Source organism: Oenanthe melanoleuca, chromosome 3, assembly GCF_029582105.1.
Source record: "Oenanthe melanoleuca isolate GR-GAL-2019-014 chromosome 3, OMel1.0, whole genome shotgun sequence".
Taxonomy (NCBI): domain Eukaryota; kingdom Metazoa; phylum Chordata; class Aves; order Passeriformes; family Muscicapidae; genus Oenanthe; species Oenanthe melanoleuca.
The window spans coordinates 49,008,849-49,024,204 of record NC_079336.1 but is presented as its reverse complement, the minus strand read 5'-3'; the positions used below and the strand labels follow the sequence as shown (position 1 = coordinate 49,024,204).

General features: G+C 36.4%; 1 protein-coding gene across 19 annotated transcripts in view; it reads left to right on the top strand.

Moving 5' to 3' along the window:
• Nucleotides 1–15,356, top strand: part of TRDN (triadin) — a 228,971-nt gene that overhangs the window by 21,833 nt on the left and 191,782 nt on the right. For all 19 annotated transcript variants that reach the window (XM_056487101.1, XM_056487093.1, XM_056487098.1 and 16 more), the window contains exon 2: nucleotides 13,776–13,985. In XM_056487101.1, the coding sequence (XP_056343076.1) occupies nucleotides 13,776–13,985 (210 nt within the window). The remainder of the gene's footprint in view (nucleotides 1–13,775; nucleotides 13,986–15,356) is intronic.

Genomic DNA, 15,356 nt, shown 5'->3' with positions numbered 1-15,356 from the left:
GTTTAAGTATTCTTAAAATCCAAGAAGGAAATATTCAAAGAATTTTATACATATGCTGAATGTATATAAAAAGCTTACAAAGATGGCTGAAGATGACAAACAACTACACTCATGGGAAGCCTGTGTTATGTTTAGTGTAGAGGAGCAATAAGCCAGAAGTTAGGAGAGTCCCATTGCTTCTTTTCTTCAGAATGAAAATAATATGGCCTTGCATCAGATGAACCGGACAGAAGATAAATATTACAAGACTAGGGACAAATGAATCCAGATTTGAAGAGCTATAAAAATACACAAAATACAATTCCACAATTTTAATATGACTTGAGACTTTGTTGAAGGTATAGTAAATAAGAGAACATTGTGTTTATATGGACATGTTTGAGAGTAATTAGAAAACTTATGAGCTCAGGACAGGCTGTTTGGGAAACAATATCAGCTCCTATCTCTATTATTGATATAAAACAAAAGGGATTTTCTGTCAGGTGGAAAACATTGGGACAAATTTAGAACAAACATTCATAAATATGCTTTTTAATGATTGAGCTTCAGGCATAGGTATGCAACTTTGTTCTTGTCTCCTCCTATCCTACCAAGAGTCAGAGAGCAAAGCACAAAATACCGAAGGTCAAGGCAAGATGCCAGGAACATTATAGAGGTCCTGCAAGAGCCTGATGTTCTCACAAGGCGCTCAGGCTGGGTGGAAACTTTGCAGCACCTGCTGTTACTGTGGGCTAGGAATACTGGAGCTATATGGATCTGCTCTGCAGAGAATGTGGGGAGGTGTTACAGCTCGTGAAGCATGGCTGAATGTCTTTGTGATGACTTTGTGTGTGTTTACAGCAGATGCTAAAGATTAGTTGATTCAGAATCCATGGGAGGCAATAAGGAAGCTATCATTCCAACCAGGTCAAAATTTTCCTTAATGTAGCTCACTTTCAGTTCCAGTTAGCAATAATAACATCGAGGGGCCACCTCAAGATGGTGTCTTTTTTTTTAAACTTGAAATAAAATATTTTGAACAGTACTGAGGCAAAGCTTTAGCATTTTGAAAGCTTTCGGGGCTGAGCATGTCATTAAAATAATTGGAAAGCTTTTCCTCTCTTCTAAGATGTATCACTGAGTTTTGAGGATTGCTCTGCTGAAGTCCTCTTACATGTTAATTAGTCTTCCACTGCCAAATTAGGCTGAACGTTATGTCTAACTTTATAAAGTAGACACAGGAACTGTGAGAGGCTATGAACTTCAGAAAAAGTCACATTCCAAAAATATAAGGAAATGGATTCCCCATACATACATACATAGGGCAGAGACTTGCTCAGAAAGAGGAATTCAGACATTTCAACATTTTGTTTCAATTTTATGCCAATGTTGACTAGAAATGTGCAATGAGATTCAGTTAAAGTTAATGGTAAATTTGCAACATTCTATGCTGCTGAAGAATCTGGAGCACAGGTCTTATGAGAAGCATCTAGGGTAGACCTTATTGCTCTTTACAACCACCTGAAAGGAGGCTGTAGCCAGGTGGGGTTTGGTATCTTCTCCCAAGGAACAAGAAATGTGATGAGAGGAAATGGCTTAAGTGTTGCCAGATGAGGTTTAGTTTGGGTATTAAGAAAAAATTTCTTCATGGCAAGAGGGCTTATGTATTGGAACAGGCTGCCCAGAGGAATGGTGGAGGTCTTTAAAGATGTGGCACTGGGGAACATAGTCTAGTGATGGCCCTGGCAGTGCTTGGAGTTAACAGCTGGGCTCTGGATAATCTTAAAGGTCTTTTCCAACCTAAAGGATTTTCTGATTCTGTGCTCTGCCTAAGAGTGTGTAGTTTGAATTTCTATTCTAGAATTTGGAACCTTATAACAAAATAATTTTACAAAAATGTCTCTCAGTAGACAAGAATATTTTACTTCACATATTTAACAAACACATAAGCCTATAATAATGCATTATTCTGGGTTTGTGTTATGTGTTTAGAAGCGTAACATAAGAAGGGTGAAGAAATATTATAGATATAGTCTGCATAGATAAATTTTTAAAATAAAACAATTTTAAAACACTGAAAATTAGCAATATCATATGTTCTCTGGACTTAAGTATGGGTACATGCATTAACAGACTCATTTGTTGTTAATTTACTCGTGGCTAAAACTCAGGTCTTGCTAACAAATAAAACCTAGTCATCATCTCATTCTGCAGACAGGTGTTGATTGATTTGGGCTGGCAGGAGGAAGGATACAGAGAATGGATACAGTTACTGAAGAAACTTTGGTTTTTCTTCAGGTAGCCTTCAAAGAATCTTAAATCTTCTTTGTTTTTTCACTGTGTACATGAGGTTCCACAAAAACACCTGCCCAGGGAGAAAAAGAGAAAAGGTATCCAGGGCTCTGTACCTATGTGTGGATATTATGTACTAATTTTTCTCATCAAACTTAAATTGAAAAGTTTTTCACACCAAGTTCCAAAACTTGGTCAGAGTATAATCCTGAATAAAAGTGATTAAGATATGGTTAAATTATGGTAGCTGATTCAGGAATTCGTCTCAACAGTCTCAAAAATATCCCATTTTCCAAGATTACTTAATATTGATTGGAAATAAAGATTTCTTGTAAGATGTGATCATCTGGCACAAGACTGTATTAAAGAAATCTTTGTAAAATAGTGTAAGGATTTCTCAGCTCTTGAGAATTGCAGAATATATGTTAAATGACAGGTGTGTTGTGAATATGAACCCTCAACAAAGATCAACTGTTCTCATATCCTGCATGTCTCAGCTGCCCTTAGAGATCATGCCTTTTTCCAAGTAAAGATTAGAGATTAAAGTTGTTATTAATTTAGCCTATCAAGGATAAACTTCCACTTCAAATTACAATTTTGGGAACTATTATTGCAAAAAGAAAATTATGAAACATATAATTAATTTTTACTAAACACTGAATTCTATTCATCTGTATCAGTTTAAGATCCCTCTTGTGCCTTAAAATTGAAAGGATAATTTCCAAAGCATTCTTTCAGACCAAAAACAGAAGAAAATAAAAACCCAAAGCCTGCAGATGAGCTGTTTCTATAATGATTGCCACTGCTTCCTAGAATTTTTTTCTTATGGGAACACACTGAATAAAAAGACTGTATCAGAAATAATTTTGGGTTTATATTTTGATAGGAAAAACACATTAAAAGCAAGTTTCAGAAAACCTAATTTCCCTAGTATTTTAGATGCCTTTGTAGTGGGCTTGCCTTTAGCTATTCTGTAAGTTTACACATGGAGTACTCCCGTATTTATTCAAAAATAACTTCTTGACAGAAGATAGACCTTGGTTCATCTGTTTCCTACAGCTAACTACCGTCTCTTGGGAAATTTGGTATACTATTTTGTAAGGCACATAGGTTTTCTTCAGCAGCTTGCTTTCAGTTTTCTCTCTCACAGACAGGATGATCTATAATGTAGTTAGCTGCAAATTGCCATTTACAGGTGAGATCTAACAGTGACATAGATGGTTAACTTGCCACAAGCACTTATTTTAGTTTTCTCCTTCTGTCAGATGAGAATTTTTTACTCCAATTTTTAACAAAGTTCTCTCTCTCTCTCTCTCTATATATATATATAAGTGTGTGTGTGTGTGTTTGTACTGCATAACTTAGTATTGCAATTTCTGTAGTTTGCCAAAAAATACCTTTATCTTCTGTCTCTGGTAAATGACCTGCAACCAAGTTTCTTCAATATGACTTATGAGTATATACATTCAAGTCATGCATGTGGTGAACTCCATATTTTAGTGCTATAGTGACTGGGTAGCTCTGTATGGAAGACTTGTCAGACTTGCACCATAACTTGCAGAGAGTATAGTAAATTATTGTTAGAACTACTTTTGTTTTCAGAATCTGTAGATGCCAGTCCATTAAGACATATAAAATTGGTCCAACCTTCATGGTCATGTTAGCTTGGAATAAAAATAATCAGCCATTCATCAATACACTTATTTGAGAGAAAATCGTAGTTCCTTCAGCGGAAGCTCAGATCTGGAATTGCATTTGCATTTCATTATTTATCAGGACTATCATCATTTTACAGATGAGAACAGATTAATTGTTTTGCAACAATAAAAATTAAGTTAATATTTTTTTCTAATCCTTTATGAATGTTTCAAGGGTGTGTGGAGCTGAGTTTCCAAAATCTAATAACAAGGGGACTGCACACAGTGCTCTTGCTTCATAAGCTCTACTGCTATTTAGAGATAAATGGCAATCGTTTTTCTCCAACTTTCATTCTGACATTTTAAAAGATAAGATGTACCTCTCAGCTTATATCAACTGAGAAGTGTGTCTAAATATCCCTTTGGCATCTCTTTCTGAAATGTCAGATTGCTAGGATGAACGGGAAAGAAAAACTTTTTACTGTTTCAGAGCACCAATTTATTTCCAAAGAAAAGAAAGTATTACAACTGATCAATAAAAAAATTCAGATGTGGGACCAAACAAATAATGGATTTTTTAGGCTGCTGCTATTTTAGGATTGAGTGTTCAGTTGCATTCTCATCTCATCTGCATACCGAGAAGCTGGAAATGAATCATTTGATTTTTTAAAAAATCACATTTCTAAGACAATGTAAGAAACATATCAAACTGAAGAGATACTTAAAAGAGAAAAATGTAAATTTCTAACTTTCAGAATGTGAAAAGGTGAAATCTGGTGCCTTTTGCAAAGGAAGCGGCTCAGTGTCCCTTTTCCATATCTTAGTATCTAGTTTAAACTGCAGCAAATGATATTTCTCTTGTCTTTTCAACTGCACATTCTCCAGCTTTGATTTTATAAAATCTGAAGTTCAACTTTTAATGTGATTTAAGACTCATCTTTTATAAACTTTCAGTGGGATATGGGCACCTAAATCCTTCAGATACCTGCTGACCTAACAGGCACTCTGAAGCCAAAGGTTAGAAGTATATCAGCTGAGAGGGAGTGAACTTATTTTACTGCTGATTGTATTTTAAAGCACAGTGTAGTTTAGGTCTGACTGAAACTGGTTTTCACTTCCCCTCCTTGAAGTTCTCAGATTGCTTCAAGACATCTGCACAAATAGGTAGATTCTTCATATGTAATTTATCTAATTATACATTTCATACCTTGGCCTATTCCAGAACAAGCTAGTATTAATACTTCCTCAACAGGACCCAGTGATGCATGCCTGTAAAAGAAATTTTCTCTTCTGCAAGGGAAATCTGATTGTAGCAAAGAGACCTTTTTGCAGTCATGTATACTTATTCTTTTCCAAAATCTTCTGATGATTTTTTTATCAGTTACACTGGTTGGTAGAGCAAATTGATTTTCCCAGGTGTGCTTTCCAATCTCTGCCTCCCTTTCTTCCCTACTACCCCATTCCATTCTCTGGGATTTTCTAGACAAACCATCCTCTATTGCTACTGCTTGAATTTCTCTCCTTGATCAGTAGGGAGGTGAAGTCCAGATTGTCTTCAGGGAATTTTGACTCCTTTTGTACAGTAAAGGTTCAAATACATAATTTGAATCTGCATGGCAAGGAGTTAACCACATTTGTCAACTTACATGAGGTACAACCAATCTTTTATATAAACAAAAGTATTTTTAAGACAATCTTTGCAACTGTCCTCAGGGGGAAAAAAAATCAGATGCATGCATTGAAATAATTTTAGACAATGAAAAATGAAGGTTTGAAAGTATCTTGTCTTTTTCAGGAGCCACTGGCTGAGGAAAAAGTTTTAAGTTCAGGCATTAAATGCTTAGACTCTGCCCTGCAAATATACTTGCTCAGCATTCAGGGATATGAAATAAAGAAAATTCCTGAGTCAGAGATTATATCTTCATATTCAAAAGTCCTTTTTCATTACATGTAGTTGTCCAGTCCCTACTGCAACCTGGTTTTACATCACTGGAAAGTAATTTTGTGATCATACAGCTATGGAGGTTTTCTAGTTAGTACCACTTATTTTCTTCTGAGATCCTTCACTTTTTTTCCACTTAGCCCATGGTAGTGTACTGGGTTGTGTATCTGTACTGGGTTTCATGGAAAGATTTTGGTAGTGGGGGAGATTACAGAGGTGGTTCCTGGATGGACTTACCAGAAGCTTTCTCTGTGTTTGACAGACCCAATATCTTAAGTCCCCAAGATGGACCTACCACTGGCAAAGACTGATTGCATCATGATGAGAGTATCACCTCTGAGATAAAAGACAGGAAGGGGAGGAAAAAAAATTCAGCCAGAGAGAGGAGAGAGAATAAGTAAAAGGAACAGCACTGCAGATCCCAAGATCAATGAAGTAGAAGGTGCCCCAGGCACCTGCTGCCCAAGGTACAGCCCATGGTAGGGCAGGCTGGCTCCCTGCAGTCCTACAGGGCAGCAGATATCCATCTGCAGCCCCTGGAGAACTCCACACCTGAGCAGGTGTGTGCCCACAGGAGGCTGTGAGCCCATGGGAAGCCCATGCTGGAGCAGGCTCCTGGCAGACATGCAACCCTCTGGGGAATCAATGTTGGAGCAGCCTTTTCTGGAAGGACTGCACCCTAGAGAAGGGACCCACCCTGGAGCAGTTTGTGAAGAACCGCAGCCCATGGGAAGGCCTCAGGTTGGAGGAGTTCATGGAGGATTGTCTCCTATGGGACAGACTCCATGGACTGCATCCCCCCCTTGAGGAAAAAATGTGGCAGATGCAGCATGTAATAAACTGACTGACCACAACCCACATTCCCTCTTCCCCTGCAGCTCTGCAGGGAGGAGTAGAAAAATCTGAAGTGAAATTAAGAGAGTGTTTGAAAGATTTAGATAATATTTCTAATTACCTATTCCAATTGATTCAACTAATTTCCCTAAGTCAAATCTGCTTTGTCTGTGGTGATAGCAGGAGCCTGATTTCTTCATGTTTCTATCTCAGTTTTTCCTTTTTCTATCCCCTGTCGAGGGAAGGAGAGGAGTATTGCAGCTTTAGTGAGCATCCAGCTAGGGTCAACCCACCACAGCACCCTAAGCAACTGCAATTATTACAATCCCAAAATATATGTCACATGTTAGTATACAGCATTAATAGTTTCTGGTTTTCACCCCATAGCAGTGTGTTATTAGTATTATTTACTAATACTATATGAAGAACACAGTTTTTTTGGACTTGTTAATGAAATGGCTTGATGGAATGTATCTTTTCTTCTAAAAGCTGCTTATTGAAATCAATGAAATGAAAAGATTGGTGTACATAATTTCTTGGACAATGAATAGAAAGATTAATTCTATCTCCTTCTTTAAATTATCAGATGTTCTGTATTGATCAAAGATAAAACCAATACAGATATAATAACAGAAAAGGAAATTAAAAACGTACACAGCACCAACCACCATAATAATTATAAGTGCCTTTTCTGAATCCAATCATTCAGCTAATTTTCATACACCATCTTCTCCATATTCCATAACCCCTATTCTATTTCTTTTGTCATGTAGAATTGGTGGCTGCATAATCTTCAGCCCTGTTTTCCACATTTCATAAAGATTATTACATTTTTATAACTATCAGTCACTGATAAATCTGCTTATGTTCTCTCATATAGAGTCCCAGACACAGCTTTCTAAACCTCTAGTCTGCAGAAACACTACCTTAAAGTCTGAGAAGTTGTGAATATACACATGATAAGTGTTGAGAGGTTTTCCTCTTTTTTTTTTTTTTTTTTTTTTTTTTTTTCCAGTAATTGTGTGATGAATTTAAAAGTAAATTCTGGCATTAGCTGTGAAACTCCATTTATTTATTTTTCCGTTTAGGTATTCCAGTGGTATTCATTCATTCATTCATTTATATGGGGATATAATTCGATACAAAGAGAAGAGATTGCTGAATGCCAGTCAAGCAAAGAGACAATTTTTGCTGCATCTCTAAATAAAGTAGCTTTCCTTAAAATTTTCACATTCCTGCTCAAAAGCTTTTAGAAGCTTGTCCATAGTCAGAAGTCCTATACTAGCTGCCCATCACCCATTTTTGGGCTGCACTGTGGATCCTTGTCCTACTCACAATCTGTTGCAGAAAACAGTGAGAGAAAGGAGTTTTCAAAGAGAAGCTGAATTTGCCTATTTAAGTTCTCTCCCTGTTTCTATCTCCTTCTCTGCATTAGAAAAAGTCTTACCTATATGTTTCCATGTATGTCCAATGGAAATCATGATCCATGTTAGTGAATCTAGCTGAGTTTCTAACCTACCGAAGTTTGCCAGGGCTACAGATCTTCCCCAAAAAGTGGTTTGTAATCTTCTTTAATTGCATCCTTCAGCAGTATTTGGAGGACATCAAAAGATTTTGACCAGCTGCAGTGCTCTTCCTCTTTCTTCTCTGAAATATTCTGCGCTCTGTTGGTAGTTGTCCAGTATCTGCATTTTTGGTCCCTGGTGCTGGCCAGATAAGATGATAGAGGCTCTCTGCTCAGAGCATACAGTGGGTCATAAGGGCCTCTCCTCTCTCTGCTCAGCATTTTGTTTTCACATAAATATATAAACAAGTCAAAAAGAATGAAAAAAGTCATTAGGTTGCTTCAGAGAAAAATATAATTACTAATATTTTATTGTAAGGTACTAGTTATTGACCACAGAATTAATTCTGTCTTTTCCTTTGTGTTCATTTAAGCCAAAGAAGAAGAAACTCTAGCAGAGAGATTGAAACAGGAGGATGTCACAGTCAGGCATAAGTATCACCTGAACAACAAGTGTAGGTGTAATCCTTTCTTGTGGTAGAAATCATTTTCTCTGCATGAGGAAAGAGTGATTATTGTGATGCCTGCAGGTCTGTGGACTCACTACAGGTGATGTGCTGAGCTTCAAAAAAAAATGCAGTAGATTATTTTATATCCATTGCCCAGCTCTTCACTGAAGGGTTCTAATCCCTTGTCCTCTTCTCCCTGCGGTCCCCTATTTCCTGCAGGCTGAGCCTCCTGCCTGCCTGATCGCAACAGTGGTGGAATGAAAAGGTCACCAGGTTAAAGCCCAGGGCTTGAGCTGGTGCTTAACATACAGTGTCAATTTATACAGCCATTTTTTCTCTTTCCTGCTTCCTTAATTAGTATTTAAATATTCTGAGTGAAGTGGAATAGGTCAAACAGGAGCCATTAATGACCTGAATCCAGAATACTCTATGGCCTGTTTACTGGAGTGTTCATCTGGGGAGTACAAGAGACAAATCAAAATCTACCAGCTCTCTAGTTTAGAGCAGACTGCACTGAGGTTTCTCACATTCCAACTGCATTGCCCTAGCAACAATATTATTATTTAAAAGTGAACAACCTCTTTTTTTTTAGTATCGTGACTAACATTCTGCTTTTAATATGCCTGGACTTCAAAGGGGATTGCACATTAAATATTTTACTTAGGTTTTTTGTCCTATTGGCAGAATAAGATTGTTACACATAAAATAGTTATGAAGTGACAAAACACCAGAAAATTACTCTTTTACACCTCAATGAGTCTGAGTGGAATGGGTTTATTTGTTAGTTTTGGAGGCTTAGTTTTTTCTGTTTCATTTTTCTTCTAGAGTAGTAGAAGGTGTAGCAGTTGAACTGTAAAATCAAGCATCCATCCTTAAACATGGACTCCTATGTTTATTAAGTTTTCAGGAGAAAATGCCTCAGCCCACAAATATAATGGATATTTTACCTAAGATGTCAGGACTACAAGCTCACTCTGGACTCTGAAAGTTACACAGTATTCTCCTCAGAGTTGTCACCAATTGTCAAGGTATATTTATACTTACGAGACCTTATGGGTCTTCAGATTGTATTCTAAGTGACAACTCTGAAACCAGAGGAATAGTAAGAATCTTGGAAGCTGTTTGGAATTTAGCAAATCAATCTGTTGATGTAAAGGTGACATTTGTGACCCGATGGGATAGTCCTGTGTGCATGAGCAATTGTGACGTGCAGTCAAAGGTATATATCCCTGGAGTAATCTTTTTATAGAAATGTATATATAACTTTTTTAAGTTCCCATCCTCATTGAAAATCAATAGCAATCACAACCCAAAGTGCCAAGAGGCTCTAGCAGACATGTGGCAGTGGATTAAAATTGGATGGCTGAAATTGTAGCAGCCTTCAGCTGCACCCTCAACTCCTGTGATGGATGTTGCCTCTCCCAAAGCAGGGACAACTGATCTGCTCATGAATCTCCTGATCCACTGCAGTGCTCACTGAAAGTAAACTGACTTGGATTCATGCTGGCTGTAAGACAGACACAGAAATTTGTCTTGAGAGAGAAAATGTTTGTTATATGAACTGCAAGGATACCTATAAAAGTTCAGCAATCTGATTTTACCCTGTTGGTGAATTACCTCTGCTAACTGTAAATGTAGAACTCAATCAGGTGATCCCAAAGCAACAAAAATGCCCGTTTTCCTCAGTCCCCCACCGGGCACCTGAAGCCTCGCTGATCTCTTGGGCACAAGTTCTGCCTAACTTTGACACTTGTCTGAGAAAAAGGAGAATCACTGCTGGCTGAACTGATGGAGGTATTGTATATACATACCCCTTTTCTCTGTTGTCTAGCTCTGTAAATATCATCACTGCAGGTTTGTAGGGAAAGTCAGCACTGGTAGGAGGTGGACAAAAACGAGCAGAGCAGCTAGACACCCAAAAGCAAGAAACAGGCAGAGAAAAGCATGAGGGTAACACCTTGGATACTACCATAACAGAATGCTTGGGGAGAGAGAGAAATCATCTCAGTGTTATTGCCTCTTCATTTCAGAGTCATGAAATTATGATGGTATCAATATACAATCCACCCACATGAGATTACATAGCAGCAAACAATGTCTTTCTCAGGAGTCATCAGATAAAATCCTCCAGCCAGTTTTGTTGATATAGGTGTCTAGGGACATAAAATTCTAATTTCTGTTTGTTTTAGGACATCCTGTCTGGGTTTTTTTTTAGGGAGTTCCAAAGTTGCTTCCTGTAGATTTTGCTTGCCAGTCCTGTGAGGATGTCTTTGATAATGTAAAGCATTTAAAACATCGGAGATCTTTCTTAGGCCCCTGAATGACACTGCAAGCGCCTGTATCAGGAACTTCCAGCACTATAACAGTATTTTCCTAGCTTGACTTCCAGTCAAATTTGAATCAATAGCTGTTTACTTACACTTTAATGAATGCAACGACAGTGATTTTATTGTATAACATCCTGAGTTTTTAAAGGGAAAGTCTGACTTGGCTATATCAACAGCCAAAAGCTTGCCACAGATAACCTTCTAGCATACCCGAGCTCTGTCTCTGCAGCATTGCTCTGATTGATAAATCATCAGTTACTATTTTCTTCACCAATGACACATAGTGGCCTGTGTTTGAAAAGTTAGGAACTATATTTACTTATCAGCAGACCTAGAGGAATGATCCTTTGACTGGTAATTATAAGTTTGTATCTGGATGAACACATACAGTTTTAATTGTTCATATTATAACTGCAAATATCTGCCACTAGGATGTCCTTGAAGACATGCTGTGATGCTAATCAGATTTGTCAAGATGAGACAGTACCTTTCTATTCTCTCTTACACATCATAAACTCTGACTGATATCCCCAAGGGGAAAAAATGAATAATGTGTCATTTATGACCTGTTACATGCACAAATTACTTGCATCTTGTATGCAGCAGGATTACAAAATGCTATTAATTTTGAATTTGACTTAGGAAGTTGATCTTTATTGTTAGTTGTCACTTGGCAGATTTTTCCTCCTGCTGTGAATTGTTTGATCTAGAATTTTTGTTTGAAGAAATGGAAGCAGTGATGGTTTCACAATATGTTTCAAAAATTGTACAGATTCTATCCTAGGAGATATATATTATTTATACACAGAATAAATATTCTATAAATAAGAATAAATTTCAAATAAGTAACAAAAGGCATGTAATATGCCAATCTTCTGCTTTTAAAACTTTGCTATGTAGCAGAGCAGTTTTTTAGGGCTTGAAGCAAGGCACTGATCAGCACCAAGATTTTGCTTATACAGAAGCAAAATTAAAAGGCAGAGCTAAAGGAATTACTCATTAATACAATGTATTAATAACTTAATACAATATAAAATAAAATAAAATAAATAATAAAATAAAATAAAATAAAATAAAATAAAATAAAATAAAATAAAATAAAATAAAATAAAATAAAATAAAATATAATTATAGAAGAGATTGGGGTATGAATTTGAAAACTCAACAGGTATGACAGATTAAGAATTAAGGAACCTCTTCCACCAAAATCGTCCTTCCCAATTTTATATGATTTTGTCAGATACATAAAAGGGCATTTCAGTATCACTTTAGAATATTATTTTAACATTCTACAGGAAAGGAACAAAACCAGTATTCATCAGCATAAAGATTTGAAGATTTGTTTGGGTAAAATAGGAAGGAAAAATATATGTATGTATGAGTAATAAATTTATTTCTTCATTATAAATGTGATTCTCAGAGAGAGAGTCTAAATACAGGTTGTGATGGTAAATGTTGAAAAGTCTTCAACAGCCTATACCTTAGCTCCAGAAATGTTTCTCAGTGCCTATTGTCATTTTCTATGCCAAAAATGAAATTGTTTCTGCTTACCTTCGTATAGAGCAACTCTGTCACACAGAAAATATAACTTTTATAGGTGGTATCAACTGTGACAGAAGACAAGTGAAAAGCAAAGATCTGCACAAACCAAGTGCCACCTGATTCCTCGAAATTTTAGATGTCTCTGTGGGCAAGGGTCCCTTAAATCACTGAAATTAGTTTATGAAATTTGGGGTCATTAACCAGACCAAGAACACATGCAATATATCTTTGAAGATTTCAGCTGTAGTATACAAGAAGATACTGCAAACTAAGTGGGGATACCGTAGTTTTCCACTAGTTGGAACTTTGGTGTAAGGAATATTTTAACTATTGTTGTTGTATATAATGGAAAAGAATACCTCCCTAGTTTGTTTAGGTTATCAAAATGTATTTTAAAAAGCAGAGAATTTTCACATACAGTTAGGTTCCTGTGGCCATAGTTCTGGTTTGTGTCCAGAATTAGCATTTGTGTCCAGAATTAGTATTTTTAATACCTCAGGAAGAAGTAGGTTAAGTCACTACTGTTACTGTTCATTACATAGTTAATGTGTGTCAGCTGGTTACTGAGTTAAGTAGCATTCAATTTCCTTATTTTTATTACTAAACCTGTGTTTTCTGGAATTAAGTCTACTTTGACATTCTAACTCTTGTTTCTTAAGAGATTATTTCATTAAGTGAAAAATTCCACAAACAAAGGAATTTAAAATACAGCTACAATCTTATTCACAACTTTTAAGGATCCTGGAAGTGGAAATGATTTGTGTTTCTGTTAGATGAAATGAAGTATATACATTTCTATTTCTACTGATACATGTCCTTCACAGCAGAATTCCAGCCAAATCTCACGTGGCATAGATGCATTAGGTCCATTAAAGTCAAAGGAAGTTCACTTAATCACATCACCTGAGAATCTGGCCTACAGCCTATAACAAGACAATCCTTTGGAGGGTAATAATATTTTATGCTTTCATCAATCACTCTCTTAGGCCTGTAGCTATTTGTAGCAGACTAGAAAATGTCATAGTATAATAAAAAAAGCCTGGTTGTGACTATTTCTTCCAGAAAGTGCAAGAACCCTTTTTTTAGTAACACGTTTATATCTATTTTAAACATTCTGATGACAAAACGATTTCAAAACAGCATTCATATTCTGGGCTTTAGGGCTCCAAGTTGTTACATTATTTTCCTCTGTACTGTCTGTTTGTCCAGGACACATGTCTACAACCACGACGATAATCGATGGCAAGAACGGATCCGTTCCTTCGTCACCCATGAAAGTGGGCAAGAAGTCAGTGACAGAAGACCTTGTGACAACGTTCAGCTCACCAGCTGCATGGCTTCTTGTTGTTGCTCTGATTGTTACCTGGTCAGCAGTAGCTATTGTAATGTTTGACTTGGTGGATTACAAAACCTTAGCAGGTAAAACTCAACATATTCTGTATGACTCCTTGTATATTCAAATTTTAAAATTTATTAAGCAGCATCTATTATGTAAATATGCCTGTGTCTCACCTCCTTGGGGACAGCACAGTGTCCCTGCTGAGTTTAACAAAAGAGAAGATATTGTGAGAAATGTCAGAACACATTAGTTCACACATCATACACCTTTATAATTTAAGTCTCTCCATTTTGTTGCTCATTCTTATCCTGAAAAATGAATATGTTAACAGTTAACCCTAAAACTGATGTTCAAAAACCATAAGTACAGAGGACCAGATTCTTAATACAAGCTAAGACACGGCCTTGTTTTCAATAAGGGAATAACTCTGGCCTAGTTTTAAGATTTGGCTAGATAAATGAACAAGTTGAAGGTATTGGTTACGGTGGACAAAGATGAAAATTATGTGGATGGTACAAGGACTCTGATTCTAATTGAGGAACAGAAAAAAAGAGCAGCAAATAGAAAGAAATAGATTATTTATATGTCTTACCTGGCAATGATATATAATGAAAAATAAATTAATTACCTATGTTTTTACAGGTTATGTGGTATTCAACAAGCCTTCAGCAGTAAAACCTTTGTGAGGCTAACAGCCATTAGCAATTGGGAAACATGTATATGAACGAGAAAACAAATGATTAGGGTCCTTATCTTCTTTAAATGAGAACTCCAGCTCTAAAGTTAACACATCTGTCACAATAATTAACTAGGAATTGAAATTCGGACTTCAGCCTTTTAATTCAAAAGAAATTGAGTTGATGTTTTGGAGTAAATTTCCTGGACTTTATTAGTTTACTGATAAATTCATAGATTTTTTTTTGTCCTGCTATATATCAATATTGACTTCAAGATTTACTTAGGAAGCTTTTGAAACACATATAGATCTTGAAAGGAACCAACAAATCCTGGATCAATAGACGTCACAGAGCTTGAAATGTGGAGAAAATGTACCACAAAACTTTCTTGGATTTTTTTTCTCATCTCTCTTTGCTTTCAGAAGGACATCTCCGGAGTATCAGGAAAGTAAAAAGTTATTTTTGAGAGATCCTTCCAAAATAAGCATCAGATTTTGGTTTGAACACGGAACACTTGATGCTACAACACAGAGAATAAACCAAGAAACTGCCATATTCAGCTTTAGTTTTCCATATTAAATATTAATCAATCTATCAATCAGTCAATCAGTTAATCAAGTTCTTATTATGTTTTCAATGGAAAGTCAAGAACCACTGCATAACTCAGACTAAACTTTTAAACTCTGAAATTTCTGCACTGGCTGTCAGATCACACATGTTCAATAAAAATTCAGGTAGTGCTAAGCAATAGGAATCTGTATTTTTACCAGAGTC